At 39.0% G+C, this 18,413-nt stretch overlaps 1 protein-coding gene across 9 annotated transcripts in view; it reads left to right on the forward strand.

Moving 5' to 3' along the window:
• Fmr1 (FMRP translational regulator 1) overlaps positions 1-4,059 on the forward strand; it is a 40,737-nt gene extending 36,678 nt beyond the window's left edge. For all 9 annotated transcript variants that reach the window (XM_036174343.1, XM_036174334.1, XM_036174335.1 and 6 more), the window contains one exon: positions 1,793-4,059. In XM_036174343.1, the coding sequence (XP_036030236.1) occupies positions 1,793-1,889 (97 nt within the window). In that variant the 3' untranslated portion in view covers positions 1,890-4,059. The remainder of the gene's footprint in view (positions 1-1,792) is intronic.
• Positions 4,060-18,413: the final 14,354 nt, after the last annotated feature.

The raw sequence follows: 18,413 nt of genomic DNA on the forward strand, positions 1-18,413 counted from the left end.
TCATTTTATCTGTAATTCTTAACTCTAAATTTTTAAACCAAGTAGTAAGAGTTCCTTCTGACTAGAAACCAATATATATTATTAGCTAATTTTAACTAAAAATTTATAGTAGAATTTTCTCTAGAATTTCTACCAAATCAAGGGAGCATTAACTTAATGGTAGTTTCTGAAGGACCAAAATAGAAAAGGTTAGTAATGTTCAGCATTGACACTTAAAATAGTTTATGCCTCTTAGAATGTTATTTTTAAATTACATTAATCTTTATACCTTCCTAGGATTCTAGTTCTACAAATCATTGTTTTCAGATTTCCTCTTGTCATTCTATTCTTCAGCATTCAAGTTATAAGCCATCTGACTCTTCTTACTGAAGTACAAGTTCCTAGAAAGTACCATTACTATTTTTCTACAGTTGACATTAGACTGATTAAAAACTAGGACCAAAAATTTATGCTAGAACATTATTTAGAATTTTTAAATGTCTTTTTATTTATTAAATGTATTTATTTTATGTGTATAAGTATATAGGTGCATCAGGCATTGGATCCCCTGGAACTGGAGTTACAGGTAGTTGTGAGCCACCATTGGGCACTGGGAACTGAACCTAGATCCTCTGCAAGAACAACAGGGGCTCTTAACGGCTGAGCCATCTTCCCAGCCCCCATTATTTAGACTTTGAAGCAGCTACAAAGGAGGTTTCTAAAGAATCAGGTAGAGATTTTGGTATAGAAAAGCTTACTGATACTTATGATAGATGTAAAGGTGGGAACTAAATTTAGCTCATGAATGAGTTGGTTGAGTTCTCATTCTGGTGAAGCTGCAAAAAGACATTATTTGTCTCTCTCTTGGTTTTCACAATTGTTGAGAGTAACCCATTCTTTTTGAAGTATGTTATTGTGAGTTGGGTGTGTGTGTGTGTGTGTGTGTGTGTGTGTGTGTGTGTGTGTGTTCATGTGGTATGCTGTATACTCTGCATATACTGTATGTATCTTCTATTAGCCAATAATAGTAATGTTATAAGTGGCCTCACTATTTTATTTTGCTTAAAAGACTATAAAATAGGGTAGGGACTAGCCAACCTTTTGAACAGTACCTGAATAGGGGAGCAAGGATTAAGAACGAAAGAGATAAGAGATAGAAGATAGAATCAGGAGGGCTCTCAGTGAATACTGCAGCAATCCTGAATTTATTTCTCATAGCCTTTTTATACCCAAAGCAAGAGAGGCAAAAGACATACTTACCATGGTTCAAGGAACAAACAAGCGAAAACACCTCCTGAACTCTCAAAACATCTAGTAGTCATGCCTTTGGCCAATCATCCTGTTATTCAGCCTTAAGGAGTAAAAACAAGCTTGAATTTTCTGACTTTAAGTCAAGATGGAATTAAGCCACAAGCTGTAGTCACTGTAGGCTCCCACAAAATAGAAGAATACAAAGTTAGACTTTTTTCCCTTAAATTTGACAGTGAGAGGATCACTGTTTTCCAGCTAAAGAACAATGTTTGAAAAACCTAAACCAATAAAGAGCTTATTGTGTTTTCATTTCTTACAGTTCTATTTTCATCCCCATACCCTCTTTTATTAAGATAGGGCCTCACTTATGTAGCTCTGGCTGTCCTAGAACTCAGTGATCCATCTGCCTGTATTTCCCCTTTAACACGTGGAATTCACATTTCAGGCTTCTTGTCAGGCCATTCACATAAGATCTGGTGTGTATGTATATAACAACTACAGCTTGTTTTAGATCAGAATTGACTGCAATAATGAAAAGATTATCCATACTAAACCATTACAGAATGCCTCCAATGAAGGTAACCGGCTGCGCACGGGTAAAGAACGTAACCAGAAGAAAGAAAAGGCAGACAGCATGGATGGGCAGCAACCACTCGTGAATGGAGTACCCTAAACTGCATAATTCCGAAGTTATATTTCCTCTACCATTTCCATAATTCTTACTCCATTTTAGAAAACTTTGTTAGGCCAAAGACAAGTAGTAGGCAAGATGGCACAGAGCATGAAATGAACATAAATCTGCAAGTAATTATTTTGATATTGGCCATAAAAACAATCTTCCAGATTTGCACAAAAAGATCTTGAAATTTGAAGTATAACTTTTAAGTACACTTAACACTTCAGGGCAGGATTTTACTTTTATTTTTTAAAAATACTAAGCAGTGATCTTTATTAACTAGGACCATTCTCCTACATTGGGCTGTAACTCAACAGTACGTTTCAGTCTTTCTGAGTAAATCACATTTGTGGTAATCATACTAGATCTGTCTTCAGTCTCATATAAAGTCTCCATGAAATGCTGTGCCATTTCATGTCCTGTGTCAATTTATGTTTTGGTCCACTTTTCCAGTATTTTAGTGGACCCTGAAATGTGTGTGATGTGACATTTGTCATTTTCATTAGCAAAAAAAAAAAAAAAAAAAAAAAAAAGTTGTATGATCTGTGCCTTTTTTATATCTTGGCAGGTAGGAATATTATATTTGGATGCAGAGTTCAGGGAAGATAAGTTGGAAACACTAAATGTTAAAGATGTAGCAAACTCTGTCAAACATTAGTACTTTATAGAAGAATGCATGCTTTCCATATTTTTTTCTTTACATAAACATCAGCTTAGGCAGTATAAAGAGTAAGACTTGTTTTTTGTTTTTGTTTTGTTGCACTGAAGTATGACAAATAGTGTTATTGGAAGGGATGTGTAATTTTTCTGTATAGACAGGAGAAGAAATCACTATCTTTTCATTTGGGAGAGGCTAAAAATGTTTTCAGCTATTTGCAAATCTCCTGGTCGAAAGTTAGTAGGATATGCCTGCTCTTTGGCCTGATGACGAATTTCAACTTAGAGACTTTTTCTTTGTCCTCCCCAAATTTTGTTTTTCATTCATATTTTACGTTAGAGCTTATTTTGGGGAGATATGAAGGTCATTTTCATGAACATGTAATAACTCTCAGAAGTAGAGGTACTTTGTCTAAGAAACATTGAAAACAAGTTAATTTTTTTTTGTAACATTCAAAAGCAGACCTAGGATTGATTATACTTTTTTTTCTTTTTTGATGTGTTGAATCTTACTTTTTAAGTTTTTTTCTCTTAATGAAATTTACTGAAGAAAAATATGTGAAGGACCTTCACTCTGAGATGTTATATTTTTCTTAAAAAATAACTCCGAGTAGGGGTACCACTGAATCTGTACAGAGCCGTACAAACCGAAGTTCTGCCTCTGATGTACTTTGTGAATTTCTTTGAATTTTCATTTTTCATTTACTTTTCCTTGCATACAAATAAGCATATAAAATGGTAACAAACTGCACATGATTTCACAAATATTAAAAGGTCTTTTAAAAGGTATTGCCAAACATTAATGTTGATTTCTAGTTATTTATTCTGGGAATGTATAGTATTTGAAAACAGGAATTGGTACCTTGCACACATCATCTGTAAGCTGTTCAGTTTAAAATACTGTAGATAATTAACCAAGGTAGAATGACCTTGTAATGTAACTGCTCTTGGGCAATATTCTCTGTACATATTAGCGACAACAGATTGGATTTTATGTTGACATTTGTTTGGTTATAGTGCAATATATTTTGTATGCAAGCAGTTTCAATAAAGTTTGATCTTCCTCTGCTAAATTGATGTTGACGCAATCCTTACAATGATTGCTTTTAAATTTTAAGATAGGAAAGAAATCTATAGAAAGTGTTCTGTTACAAAATGTAACTTACCATTGGAAATTCCATATGTCATAGGAGGTTAGCCGTTATTTACCAACTTTCAAGAACGTAATCTTTAATAAGGTGAAAAACCAACAAATGGTACACAGTCATAATGTACCGTTAAAATATGCACTAAGTCTCTTTTTTACAAAGGCTGAATTCAGCAAGGCGCTAACTTGCTTAAATGTGAATTACTAACTTCTAAAACTGTAATTTGATTCACATGTTTTCAAATGGAGTTGGAGTTGATTCATATTACAATATTTGTGTGCAAAATGTGTATGTTTTTCAGTTTAAAGTCATGTTTTTAAAATCTTATTAAAGTTTCAAAAATCTGAAGATTGTTTATCTTATCTAGATGTAAATTTTTATTAAAAAGTTGCACTTATGAAAAAGCAAAATATTAGTCTGACAGATGTTTGCTCCGTTTTTAAATTTCGACATAAATGGCAGAAATAATGTGTTGGGGCTGGAGGAGATATTTATCACTCAAAGCAAATGATCATTTTGTTTGTTTTAGAGTGTGTGTGTGTACATGTACATGCATGCATGTGTGCGTGCATGTGTGCCTGCAGTGTAAATGTAGACATCTGAAAAGGGAATCAGATTCCCTGAAACTGGAGTTACAGGTTGCTGTGAGCTGCCTGCCACATTATGGGTGCTGGGAACTAATATACACAGCAATAAGTGCTCTTGACTGCCATCTCTCTACCCCTGTTTATCAGTGTGACAGGGTCTCACACTAATGGAAGCTGGCTTGGAATGCCTCACCTCAAACTCATGGCAGTCCTTTTGCCTTACCGCCTGAAAGTTGGGATTTAATATGGGTGTGATCCTGGCTTTTCTGTTCTTAAAAAAGTGAAAGTTTGTGTGCTTTCTAAAGAGAGAGGGAAAGGGTGCAAGTTGCGTGGATGGGCAAGAGGTGGGAAAGGGGTGGGAAAACCATGATCAGAATATATTGTATGAAAAAAAATGTAATAGAAATGTAAGACAAAAAAAGATAATTAAATTCTATTCCATGTTCTCCATTATAAAATTTCACTATGTTAAACATTGACTTATGTCCATGAACACATCAGCACACCCTGCCATTGAAAGTGGGGGAGTAAGCAGGCCTTTGTAGTGTAAAAAAACTATTTATACATTTTTATTTGTGTGTGTACATATATACATGTGTGCCACAGTATGAATATGGAGGCCAGAGTACAACTTTTTGAAGTTGATTCTTTTCCATGGTGTGTCCTAGGGATCAAACTCAAGCTCCCAGACTTAGTGGGAAGAAGCACCTTACTTTCTGAACTCAAGAAAACAAAACAGAATTAGTTTGAGATTTTTTTCTTCATTAATTCCCTTCCCTCCTCCCTCTATGCCTCACTATCACTTTTCCCTCCAAAGGTCATGTATTTTTTTAAATCTACTGACTGAATCCATTTAATGTTACCAGTATGTTCATGGTTATAAGGCCAACTACTGGAGCATGGATAGCCTGTCGGGGACTGAACCTTTGAAGAAAACTTATTTATTATCAAATTGTACAGAATTGGGGTGGTTTATGCTGAGTGGAAAAAATAGAACCCATTTGTTCAAGAGCAAAGTTCTTTTGGTAAATTCTAAGGCATCCTTGTCAGATTTCCCAAGAGGTCAGAATATATAAGATACTGTGTAAAAGAACAGAGTGCTGAGAATCAGATACCATGCAAAGCAATTGAAAGTAAATGGGGATGGGGAACAGACCAGAAACTAGATTCCACATTTGACTGGAGCTTAGAATAGCCATGTGATACTGGAGGAGTCATTTGATCTTTGGGCTGTCAATTCAGGGATTAAGGTTAAGGGGGTGGAGGTAAGCATTCTTACTCCACATTTATACTGTATTCATGTTTTATGTGGAGGAAGCTTCTTAAAGATAAATATGATGGGAAAGTTAATATTGAATTAAAAGACAGTTCCCATCCATAGTGTATTGTCACTGCCAACATGCACAGAGTTAGGTGAAACCATATAGGAGGGCCGTAATCCAAACAGGACTGGCATGGAATCAGTAAAACCTAATTAGGCACAAGAAACAGGTTTGGCTATATCATTGATCTATACATTGAAAACCCATTATTTTCAGGAGACTTCCAAGTCTGTTATAACTAGGGCACTTAGAATTTGGGAGTGAGAAGATACTGTTGAGGATTTAAGAAACCAAATTGAAGTTGAATGTGAGAGGACCTTTGAAAAACTAATCAGATTTGCACTTAAGTGTAGGAGTCCAACAGGACTGACACAGTCTTGACTGCTGAAGGGGCTTTGTGCCCAAATCCTAGGCTGGAGACTTAAGTGTCCTGCAGTGCAAACCTAAGGTTACAACTGCTAGCAGCTGGTGTTCACAAATAGCTGTCTGCTAAAATCTGTCATCTAGGCTCAGGCTGATTGACATGTAAGTCCTAATTTGAATCTTCTTATGCAAGATTGCCATAGGTCTTGCTCTGTGGGCAGATAGACTCACAAAGAAGCACTTTTGGAGTACAGGTGTAATTAGCTATGCCTTTATGTTGGCATGGGAGGATGGAACCCATATGCTGCTTCCTGCAGACCCTTTGCTAATAATTTATCCCTCATTAAACCTTCATTTCTTGTAGGGTTTGCCTTGACCCACTACTTCACAGATTATGCCTAATGAGACAAACTATGCCTTGCCTTTTGGAAACTACAGTGGGGATCAAACAACCACGCCTTGCATAAATGAGCACCCCTCCTAGGACTGGTGGCAATAAATGAAAATGAGGTGGAGAGGTACCCTGTTGGAGTGCTTGCCTAGCTTTTCAGGATGCCCTGAGTTCCCTCTCCAATACTACATGAACTGGATATGGTACACAACTGTAATCCAGCCCTCAGGAAGTGAACCAGAAGGAACAGAAGTTTGAGGTCAGGCTAAGGTACATAAAACCATCACAAATAAATGTGAATGAGATACTCTGGTGAACATGTTTATGACCTATGACTGTACAAAGGCTTTGGAAAGCTTACCACAATAGGCAGGTTGAAATAATTTAACCCTTGCCAGCCCTTTTCTTAAGGGAAAATCATTTCAGGGGGGAAAGATTCCACCTTCACCCCCTACTGCCACTGAAACAGCTGATGCAACCTAAACTTGGGACACTTAAGCAGTACGTACTGCCCGGAGGTCTTTGTAGGAAAGTAAGTCTTGGCCTGTGGGGCTTCAGTATATTTAACAGGGCATTGGACTTCTAGCTGTGGATGATAAAATATCTTGAGGTTTGAATAGTTATGTGATGAAGAGGTTACATCCATGAAGTAAGTAAAACTGAATTGGAAACTTACGGTTTTAATGCAGTGGTTCTTAACCTATGGGTCGGATGGCCTTAGGCACTAAAAAATACAGTTATGAAGTAACAATGAAAATAATTTTGTGGTTAGGGGGTCACCAAAACATGAGGAACTGTATTAAAGGGCTGCAGCATTAGGAAGGTTGAGAACCACTGCTTTGCCTGGTTGATTAGCTAGGCTGCTGACCTGTGAGGAAGGAGCAAATATTATCAGGGACTATGTGGGTCCAGCCCCTTGACAGCCCCCTCCCAGGGTTCAGGAAGAATCTACAACCAGCTGATAATTAATCTCTGAAGAAAAGAAATGAATCTATGTACATGAAACTCCTTAGTCCATACACTATTATTCTGTCAGTTCTCTCTCTACAAGCTTATACTTTGCTCTTATTTTTAGCTCCTTTCTTGCCCAATTTCTCTACACTTACCTGTTGTCCCCTCTAGGTTCTATCTTAATTTCTTCATCTTAGTTCTGCCCCTTCTAGGTTCTCATCCATCTTGTTCTTTCCCAAATCATCAGCTCCTCTCCCATCTCCTTTCTCTCTCATCTTGTTCTTCCCCATCTGGCTCTTCCTCATCTTCCATCTCGTTCCTCTAATACTGTCCTCTAGCCCTTCAACACAGTTCTTCCCCATCTCAGTTTGTTCTCAAGTTCTTACCCTTCTAGTTCTTCCATTCTCTTTTTCTCTTCTCTGTCCCTGTGCCGTGGAAGTCCTGGTAGATATACACTTACAAGCAGTAATCCCTTGGCAATGCAAAGCCAGGCTTCCAGGGTCAAATGGAGGAGTGATAAGAGTCACATAGAGGGGCAATAACCCATCAATTATCATTTGCAGCCCCAAAGGGAAGTGACCAATTGGGAAAATGAATTAACTAAAGGCTAAATCTGAGTAATATCTAAGAAGAGGGATCTTATGTGCTCTACTATAGTCTTAAATGTGATTGGTAGAAAATGTTAAGACTGTAAGTTGCTAGGTCAGTGGGAGAAAATAAAACTGTCTTCTTTTTTCCTGTGGCTCCTATCTGTCCAAGCTATCTGCCGTTTTTTTCTGCAGGGTGGGGGAAAGTGTGCTCAGTCACTAGGCAGCCTGTGTACAGCTGGATGCCTCTGGTGATAGAGGGAGATCTGGAGCTAGAGGTAAGATTTGGGAAAGGAGGAAGTTAAGCTTAATTGGCACATCCACCAGGCCTTCTCAAATGGGTAGCCTGGATGCTTAAGTCTGTTCTTAGAGAGTACAGAGGTATCTCTGATAAAGTACTTTCCTCTGTCTGGGGATGGACCTGGCCGGATGCTGCCAGTGATGGTACTTACAGGGAGGCTTGAACTGGGGTTCTGGCTGAGCATAGCTGTCAGTGCAGAAAGTTATCTAAATATTCCTAGAAGTGGTTAGGTAAGGAGTTAGAGTTCTATAAAGTTAGTAAGGCTGTAAGAAAGGAGGGTCTGAGCTAAATTGGCTAAATTGTGTAAAGCTATTACATAACGTCCACCTGACCTAGGCTGTCTTTTGTGGAATTTACCTTGCATGTGGACTGTTATTACTGTTAAACCTTGAAAGTGGCTAAGGGAGATATCTGATTCCAGAGGAAGCTTTTCCTGAGGCTGTTCTACAAACACCTTGAATATGTATGTCCAGAGAGTGATCAGTCCACACTATTAGCCCTTCTTAGGGAAAAATCAATTGGGAAAACTATGAAGGCACACATGATTTCCATCACAGAATACAGCTGATAGATATATAACAAGCCAAATAACACCAAAAGCTCCTTGGAATTTGGCTTCCTCTGGAGGAATTCCTTGATCCCTCCAGGTAGTGACTTTGCCATTACCAGCTGAGTTCTTATGATACATTCCTGCAGCCTGCAGCAAAATAGGAGTGCAGCTGTTTCTGAATTGGATGCTTCAGAAATTCAGGAGTACAACCCCTGTTTGTGTTGGTTATGAGTTCAATTAGACTGTTCTTGATTCCTGCCAAGATATGAGTGCCACTATTGTACCTTTAGGGATATCCCATCTTGCAGGACATTGTGGTTCATAAGCATCACAGCTGGGTGGGACTATTGGTTGCTCCCCTCCCTTGGCAGCTTGTATAGTACCTTCTGGTACTAAGAAAGCTAGTCTTCAGGGAGGCTTCCAGGTCAGATCCAACTTGACCCTATGTCCAACATGCTTGGTATCTTCAGCAATAGAGACTTAACCTTCAACTTCTGAGTGGTAACCAAGAGTAGTAGCAATAGCCTATATTGTTTGGGGAAGTCTCTTGGACTTCCCTGACCAACAACTTAAAGGGTGTGTTTTTGTGCTTAGTACTGGGGTTTTTGTTACATTGTCTATGGCTTGTGGGGATAACATCAGCAGCAAAATGGTACAAGGTCATTTAAGCCACATACAGGTGGACTGGACAGGAATACACACACACACACACACACACACACACACACACACACACACGTTATATGTAATCTAGGTAAATAAAAATAATGACTTCTTCAAGCATTCTTAGTATTAGTTTTTGTTCCCTCGCCCCTCTCCTTCTGTATTTACTATGCCTAAGGCTCAGGGAACCTCACAGAACAGTGGAAAGATTGTAAGAGCCATAGGACCAGGGAACCTATGAAACTGTATCTCCTAGAAATGATAGGGAAGCTACACTCATGGTACCTCAACAATATGGCTGCCTAAACAGGACCTGAGCAATGACAACACTAATAGGTATGCCATCATGGAAGAGGGGAATCTCATGGAGCTTACCTCCTGGCAAAGAACTACGAGCAACTACTCCTGAGAGAGGGTGAACCAGTCAGCCATGAGCCCCTAATTGGTTATCAAATACCAATTAGTCAACCCTAAAAATACATACACACAAGCACCACTAAATGGACTCTGGAGGCTGCATTTATAGATGTATGAATTTATGTATATATGTAATAATAACTGTTAAAGAAAAAGAGACTGTCTCAAAGAAAAGGTGACTGTCTTAGTCACTGTTCTATTGCTATGAAGAAATACCTTCACCAAGGAAATTCTTATAAAAGAAAGCATTTAACTAGAGGCTTGCTTACAGTTTCAAAGGACTAGTCCATCATTATGTCAGGGAGAACGATGGTAAGCAGGCATGGTGCTGGAAAAGTGGCTGAGAGCTACATTCTGAGAAAAATAAGCCTGGCATGGACTTTCAAATCCTCAAAGCCCACCCCTGGTAACACATTTCCTCCAACAAGGCCACATCTCCTAATTCTTCTCTAATTCTATCAAAGAGTTCTACTCCCTGGTGACTAAGCATTCAAATATATGAGCCTATGGGGGCCATTCCTATTCAAACTACCACAGAGACCATGAATTTGAGAGGGATGGGGGGGTACATGGGGCACAAGAGGGAGGAAATGGAAGGGAAAATAATGTAGTTATATTTTGATTTTTTTTAATTTAGAAAACATTTAAGTTTTAAAAACTGAAAAAATAATTTTCTTCAACAATTTCATACATGTATACTATGCATCTTATCCTCCTCTCACTCCCCCTCAAAATTTCCCCAGATTCCCCTATTACATCTCCCTTACAACTTCATGTCCTTTTAAAGTTAATTTATGTTTTAAAATCAATTGAGTCCAACTGATACTACTTGTGTGTGCATGAGTATGGGGGTCATCCATTAGAGGATGGAGAATCTACCAGTGGCCGCACTCTAAAGAATAGTGACTCTCACTCGTGCATCAGCCATCAATTGTCAACAGCTAGGATGGTTCCTCAGCTCAGGTGGGCTCTTGAAAGCCCCTACTCCATTCATACTAAAATTATTTATTGGCTTGATCTTGTACAGGCAGCCACAACTGCTATCAGCTTATATGCACAATGGCTTTGCCATGTTCTGAAAGCAGCATTTCACAGCACTGTTACCCATTCTCTGATTCCTATGTTCTTTCTCTCTCCTTGTCCTAGTTAGGGTCACTATTGCTGGGTCACCATGACCAAAACAAGTTGGGAAGGAAAGTATTTATTTGGCTTAGGCTTCCACATCATAGTGCATCATTGAAGGAAGTAGGACAGGAACTCAACACAGAGCAGGAACCTGAAGGCAGGAGATGATGCAGAAGCCATGGAGGAGTGCTGCTTACTGGCTTGCTCCTCATGGCTTAGTCTGCCTGATCTCTTACATAACCCAGGACCACCAGCCCTGGGGCAGAGAGGTAGCCACTCCCACAATGGGCTGGGGCCTCCCGCATCAATCACTAATTAAGAAAATGCTCTGCAGGCTTGCCTACATTCCAATATTATGGAAGCATTTTCTCAGTTGAGGCTCTCTTCTCTTCAGTTGCTCTACATTATGTCAAGTTAACATAAAATTAGCCAACACACTCCTCTTCCACAATGTTGCCAGAACCTTGGGTCAGGGGAGGGTTGATATAGATTTCTCATGTATAGCTGAACACTCAAGTTTGCTTATTCTCAGGAATTTGACCAATAATGTGTCTCTAAATCAACTACTACTTAATGGAAAAAGAAACATCTCTTACCAAGGTTGTGAACAGTACAAATCTATAGGTATAAACAATAAATATATAGAAGCCAGTTTGACAGCATATCATGTAGGTAGTAGGCTCCTCCCTCAGGCCTATGATCTAAGCATGCAGGCTTTTGATCAGGTTTACATTACCAGGCCTGAGTCTGAATATTTCTTTCTCTCTGTCTCTCTGTCTCTCTGTCTCTGTCTGTCTCTCTTGCTTTCCTTTCTTTCTTTCTTTCTTTCTTGCTTGCTTTCTTGCTTTCTTGCTTTCTTCCTTTCTTGCTTTTGAGATAGAGTCTCTATGTAACCCTGGCTATCTGGCTATGCTGGAATTCACTATGAAGACTAGGGTGGCCCCTCTACCTCACAGAGATCTGCCTATCTCTGCCTCCTGAGTGCTGGGATTAAATGTGTGCACATCATGCCTGACCCTCCTTTTCTTATTCATAAAACAAATGTATTTATATTGAACTTTCTAAACAGTATTTTGGGGCGGGGGCTAGAGAGATGGTTCAGATGGTTCAGTAGTTAAGAGTACTTGCTACTCTTACAGAGAATCTAGATTCAGTTTTCAGTATCCATAAGGCAGCATGAAGCATGTTCACAAGCATGAAGTGTTTAGTTCAAAACTCAAACACTTGTGAATAATCCAGGCATGTCTATGCACATACTATGACTCCCAGTGCTGTGGGGACTGGAGACAGAAAGATCACTGGAGCTTGTTGGCCACCAGCCTAGTTGTAGTTTCAGTGCAAGTCCCTGTCTCAAGGTGAAGAGTAATAGAGCAAGACATTATTGCCTTCCTCTGGCCTCTGCATGCACACTGAAGTACTCACATCTTGTAATATGCACATGTAACACACACACACACACACACACACACACACACACACACACACACAAACACACAAAAGCTAATGAGTGTTGGCCAAGACAGAGTAAAGGGAGCCATTACAAACTGTTGATGGGTGAGTAGGGCAAATGCAAAACAATTTGGAAGTTCCCCAAGATCCAAAAACAAAATTGTCATATGATACATCAATGACGGTTTGGGGTATATAGCAGAAAGAGATGCAGTCTGAATACAGAAACAATAACTACATTCCCAAGTCTATTGCCAAACCATACAAAATAGCCATGAAATGAAATCAACCTAAGCTTATTTCCTTTAAGAGTCTGGAAGAGAAATCTAAGCCATTAGCTAGCCATACTTTGACACTCACTATTGCTATAATTAATGAGGCAATTCCACATAGTTTATCTGGTAATTAAAAGAGGTGTAATTATTTCAGGGGTAACTTACAACGAATAAGGGGCCAATTACAGGATCCAGGAGAGATGATGCACAGTCCAGTAGTTCTTTGGGGAACTCTAACTTGGTTTGCAAATTCAGTCTCCAGGACCATGAGGGGCTAAGAGAGCAAACACATATGTATCTTGGGTCTTAAATGGTCCCTCTTGGCCATACCCCAGGGGCAGGTCATAGGCAGGTGTGGCAGTTACTTGCTGCCACACTAGTGGCAGTGTTTCAATGTCAAAGCTGGAACAGCTATCCACTACATTTCTCCCCTTTTGTCTAAATAAGATAGTTCTAACCTAATACAAAACTATATACAATAGGAACAATTATCAAATATTGTCCAGGAAGAATAAGAGGTAATGACCTAGACAAGATGGAACTACAACCAACAAGAACAACACCAAACAAGAAACATACTAAAATCCAGATGAGTCTGGAGCATAGGTAAATGGCATCTTAAAAGAGCTCATTTTTTTAGGGGGGGGGGGGTTGGGGATTTAGCTCCGTGGTAGAGTGCTTGCCTATTTGAGACATATGCTGGGGTATTATCAGTCTTAATTTGTACAGGTATTCCCATGATGAGTAATCACAGAATCAGCCTTTTCAGAACTCATATGAGTTGCCTATAGATGAATTTCTAAATATTCTTATTAAATATATAACTATTGCTTCCTTCATAGTTTTAAAATCTCTCATAAAAATCAGTTGTAATATATATTCTATATATGGTTCAGGGTGTCTAACACCTGCTGGCCTCTCATGGATGATGACAGGATAAGCCATTGTATGAGAGTCATCTAGAGATGTTATGACCTGTATGGTCTTGCCCTTCTGCTTATTAGTTCCCTTGTTATCATTACTGAGAGTTTCTTCCAGGGCTTGCAAACAAGTACCTAGGGAGTGAGCCTCCTCTCTTGCAAGGGATTCCAAATTTTTCATGGCATCATGGAACTTTTACATTCTTCTGAAACACATGATTCCATAGACCTTATTCTATCAGTTAATGATAATCTTTCTTCCTTATAAAGTGTCTGGGCAGCAACAACATCACCCTGTAGAGTTATTCTTCTATCCATTAAGTATTCATATTTACTATCAATAAAATCAAATCTGTTTGTACATTTATTATTAATGGACTGAAGTTCTTGTAATAAGTTAGCAGATTCCAAACTAAGAAGCCTGTTATGTAAGCCTGTATTGATAAAACAACCTTCTCAAAGTGTGTGCCCCAATACTTAATGCCAATACCCCAGTAATGGCATGCATGACCACACTCCATTACATTGATGATGTTTTGACAATGGCCCTCACCTAGGAAAATATTCTCACTGTGATGTATGTTCTCTCACTGTAAAGGCTATCTACATGTTGCTGGAAAGCTAAATGAGGGTGGAACCTGGAGTCAGGCCACTGGAGCTCATATTTGGGCACTGTAGAATTAGCAATCCAAAGAGATATTTTATAGCCCAATAAAGGAAAACTACTAGCCTCAAAGATATGAGCTGCAAACAAGGCTTGTGGCCTGTTCTCTTTAGGTATCAGAATCAGTATATCCATACATGTGAACCAATTCACCACACTGGTAGCCAAATTTAAGTAGAGACCCTTGTGCCAAGAAGCCTCACAATCAATACCTTAAAACATTACCTGCTATCCGCAATTATTTTGATCCCTTGGTGTTTATGTATCTGTGACTAGCTTCACCTTATCCAACATTCCAACCAGGATTGAGTTTACTAAGTCAAATTCCATGAGATAGGAATCAGGAAGGATCAAATCATGAGGATCTTATCATATCTGATCAGGAAGATAAACCACATCAATAAATTTTATGTTTTTTAAATGTGTATATGTATGCACACACATGCACCACAGCATATGAATGCAGATCAACAGACAAGCTATGTCAATCAGTTCTTTTCTTCCACTATGTGGGACCATCAAACTTAGATCATTGGGACTGGTAAAGCCCTTTCCTGCTTAGTTTTCATGCCAGCCCAATGTTTTTTGTTTTTCAAGTGGTTAGATAACATTTGTTATGTATAAGATAATTTGAAATATATGCTTTTTATGGAAGGCTTAAATCTAGGTGATTAACACATCATATCATCTTTAACTATTTTTTGGGTAATAGCACATTAATATCCACTCTACATTTAAGAGCACAATATATAATAATCTTGCTATACCCTACATACATTTCTTGAAATGCATTTTTCTTAATAATCTAACTATAATTATATGTCTTTTTGTCTACCATTCTCTATTTGCCTTACTTCTTGCTCTTTCCCACCTCTGCTAATCATCCTTATAATGTTTATCCATATTCAGCTATTTTACATTCTACATGTGAGTGGGATCAGTTGTTTGGTGCCTAGCTTATTTCACTTAACTTAATGTTCCTAGATCCATTCATTTTGCCATGAGTAACAGGATTTTTTTTTCCTTTTTCTTCCTGAAATATACTCCATATGTGTGGTGGTATTGTGTTCCCAAAAATATTGTGCACCCTAATAAACTTATCTGGGGTCAGAGAACAGAAAAGCCACAATATTAAACATAGAGGTTAGGCGGTGACACTCACAACTTTAATCCTAGCATTCCAGAGACAGAAATACCTCTGGATCTCTGTAGTTTAAGGCCACATTGGAAACAGCCAGGCATGGTGACACACACCTTTGTAGCATGAATCTTAAGTGTTCTTATTAATGAAACTCAAACCTGAGGCCAGTTTTTGGGGTGAATGCTGGAAGATCAGAGAAGCAGAACAAGCCACGGCTATCTCACCTTGCTAGTTCCTCAGTCTGGAAACTTCTGAGTCCTCATCCAGAATGAATCTCAGCTGAACTGTGTTGCTCCAAAGCCTGAACGCTTAACCAACCAAATGCTTAACTAACTACATGCTTTACTCCTTTAGTTACTAGTCCTCAGGCCTTATATACCTTTCTCTTTCTGCCCCTACTCCCTGGGATTAAAGGTTGGGTTTCTGGAATTAAAGGCGTGGTCACCATGCTTAGCTGTTTCTAAAGTGGCCTTGAACTCAAAGATCTGGCTAGCTATGCCTCCCAAGTGCTGGGATTAAAGGCGTGCACCACCACCGCCCAACTTCTGTTATGGCTTACTCTTCCCATTTTCTAGCCACCATTTTTGGCTTTGTTCTTGTGGCTGTCTGTTCTCTGACCCCAGATATGTTTATTTCGGGGAACACACAATATTTCAGGGAACATAATACCGACCACACACCTTTAATCCCAAGAAGTGAGCCTTTAATCTCAGGGAGTGATGGCAGAAAGCAGAAAGATATATAAGGCATGAAGACCAGAAACTGGAAGCATTTTGGCTGGTTAGTCATTCAGGCTTTCGAGCAGCAGTTCAGCTGAGAGCCATTGGGATAAGGACATAGAAGCTTCCAGTCTGAGAAAACAAGATCAGCTGAGGAACTGGCAAGGTGAGGTAGCTGTGGCCTGTTCTGTCTCTCTGATTTTCCAGCAGTCACCCCAATAACTGATCTCAGGTTTGATTTTGTTAATAAGAACCTTTTAAGATTCCTGCTACACATATGTATACATAGCTCTTTATCAATTAGGTGATGTATATGTATATTCATGTGAAGCCACACATATTCAAAGCAATCTTGAGTCAAAAGAGAAAAACTAGAACATCATACTACATAGCTTCTAAATACTACAAAGCTCTAACAACTCAAAAAAAAAAAAAGCATGGTACTAGCATAGAAGAAACAATGGAACATAATAGAGAATTCAGAAATAAATCCAAACACTTACATTTATCTTTTACCAAAGCACCAAGAACACACATTGAAGATGTGTGTGGCGATACATTGTGTACCCCAATAAAGCTTGCTGAAAGGTCAGAGAAACAGAACAAGCCAGCCACGTTCTTACCTCTATGAAAACCTCAGCCTCAAGAGCAAGAGTTCCTGTTTCCTCGTGCCTTATATACCTTTCTCTTCCCAGAAATCATTTCCTCAGTTCCTGGGATTAAAGATATGTGTCCTTGTGTCAGGCAGTGGTGGCACTCACCTTTAATCTCAGCACTCAGGAGGCAGAGGCGGGTGGATCTCTCTGAGTTTGAGGCTAGCCTGGTCTACAGAGCGAGATCCAGGACAGGCACCAAGACTACATGGAGAAACCCTGTCTCTGGGGAAAAAAAAAAGACATGTGTTCTTCCCTAGCAAAGACATGAGATCTCAAGTGCTGGGATTAAAGGTGTGTGCCACCATACCTGGCTCTGTTCCCAGTGTGGCCTTGAACTCACAGAGATGCAGACAGATCTCTGCCTCCTGAGTGACAGAATTAAGAGTATGTGCCACCACTGCCTGACCTCTAAGTCTAAACTAGTGGCTGGCTCTGTTCTCTGATTCCCAAGCAAGTTTATTAGGGTAAACAATATATCACCACTGAAGGGCTTTCCTTTCTTTTTTATGTCACTGTCAGCCTCCTTTTATTGCCTAGACTAGTTACAAACTTACTCTCTGGTCCCAAACTTGTGATTCTTCCCATAGCCACCTCAGCACTGAGAGTACAAACATGTACTACTATGCCAGACCCTAAAGCTAATCTTTTCAATACATGATGTTTGGGGAATATTTAAAACCTGGAATTCTGTGTGGTAAAGAATAAAATGAGACTCTTATCTCTTAGATAAAAATACATACCAAAGTGGATCAAATATTTTAATGTAAGACTCAAAACTATAAAGTTATGTGAAATCCATCATGCCATTTTTTTATGTAGAACCTCAAAAGTATATGGAATATCTGGGGAAAAATCTTAGTAGAAGTATGATTTCCTAGCACATGTAAAGACCTGGATTCAATCAGAGAGCTGCAAAAAAAATTTTGAAGAGTCTAGACTACAAAAGTTAAAATGGACAAATGGAATTATACACAAAAAATAAAACTTTGTAAAGCAAAGGAAAGAAGACAATGAGACATACTACAGATGAGAGAAAATGTTTGCCAACTATACATCTAATAAGGGATTAATATCCCAAATATTTTCTTAAACAAGTAAGAAAACAAAGAATACCATTAATTTAAATAGAGTTTAATATAGGTACTGGATAAAACACATTAAGAGGCTAAAAATGCAGACCAAGAAGCACTGAAGTAACAGAATTGTAAGAAGTGTCTCTCAACTTGCAGCCTAAAAGAATAAAGGGATGAGGAGCTAAATATAAGGACTCCAAAGCTCAAAGAAGGTGCCCATAGAATTATGACCCAGATCTTTAAAAAAAAAAAAAGAGGCACTTGTAGAGTATGGTGGCACATACTTTTAATTCCAGCACTTGAGAAGCAAAGGCAGGTAGATTTTATGAGTTCAAATCAGTCAAGTGTACATGGTGAGGCCCTGTCTCAGAAAGGAAGGAAGGAAAAGAGGAGGGAGGGAGGGAGGGAGGGAGGGAGGGAGGGAGGGATGGAGAGAGGAAAGGAGGGAGGAAAGGAGGGAGGGATGGAGGGAGGGAGGGAGGGAAAGAAGAAAAGAAGCAATGAAGGAAGGAAGGAAAGCAGACACTGTCTGATTGGCATTAACAGTA

Source organism: Onychomys torridus, chromosome X (genome assembly GCF_903995425.1).
Source record: "Onychomys torridus chromosome X, mOncTor1.1, whole genome shotgun sequence".
In the NCBI taxonomy this organism is placed as follows: Eukaryota; Metazoa; Chordata; class Mammalia; order Rodentia; family Cricetidae; genus Onychomys; species Onychomys torridus.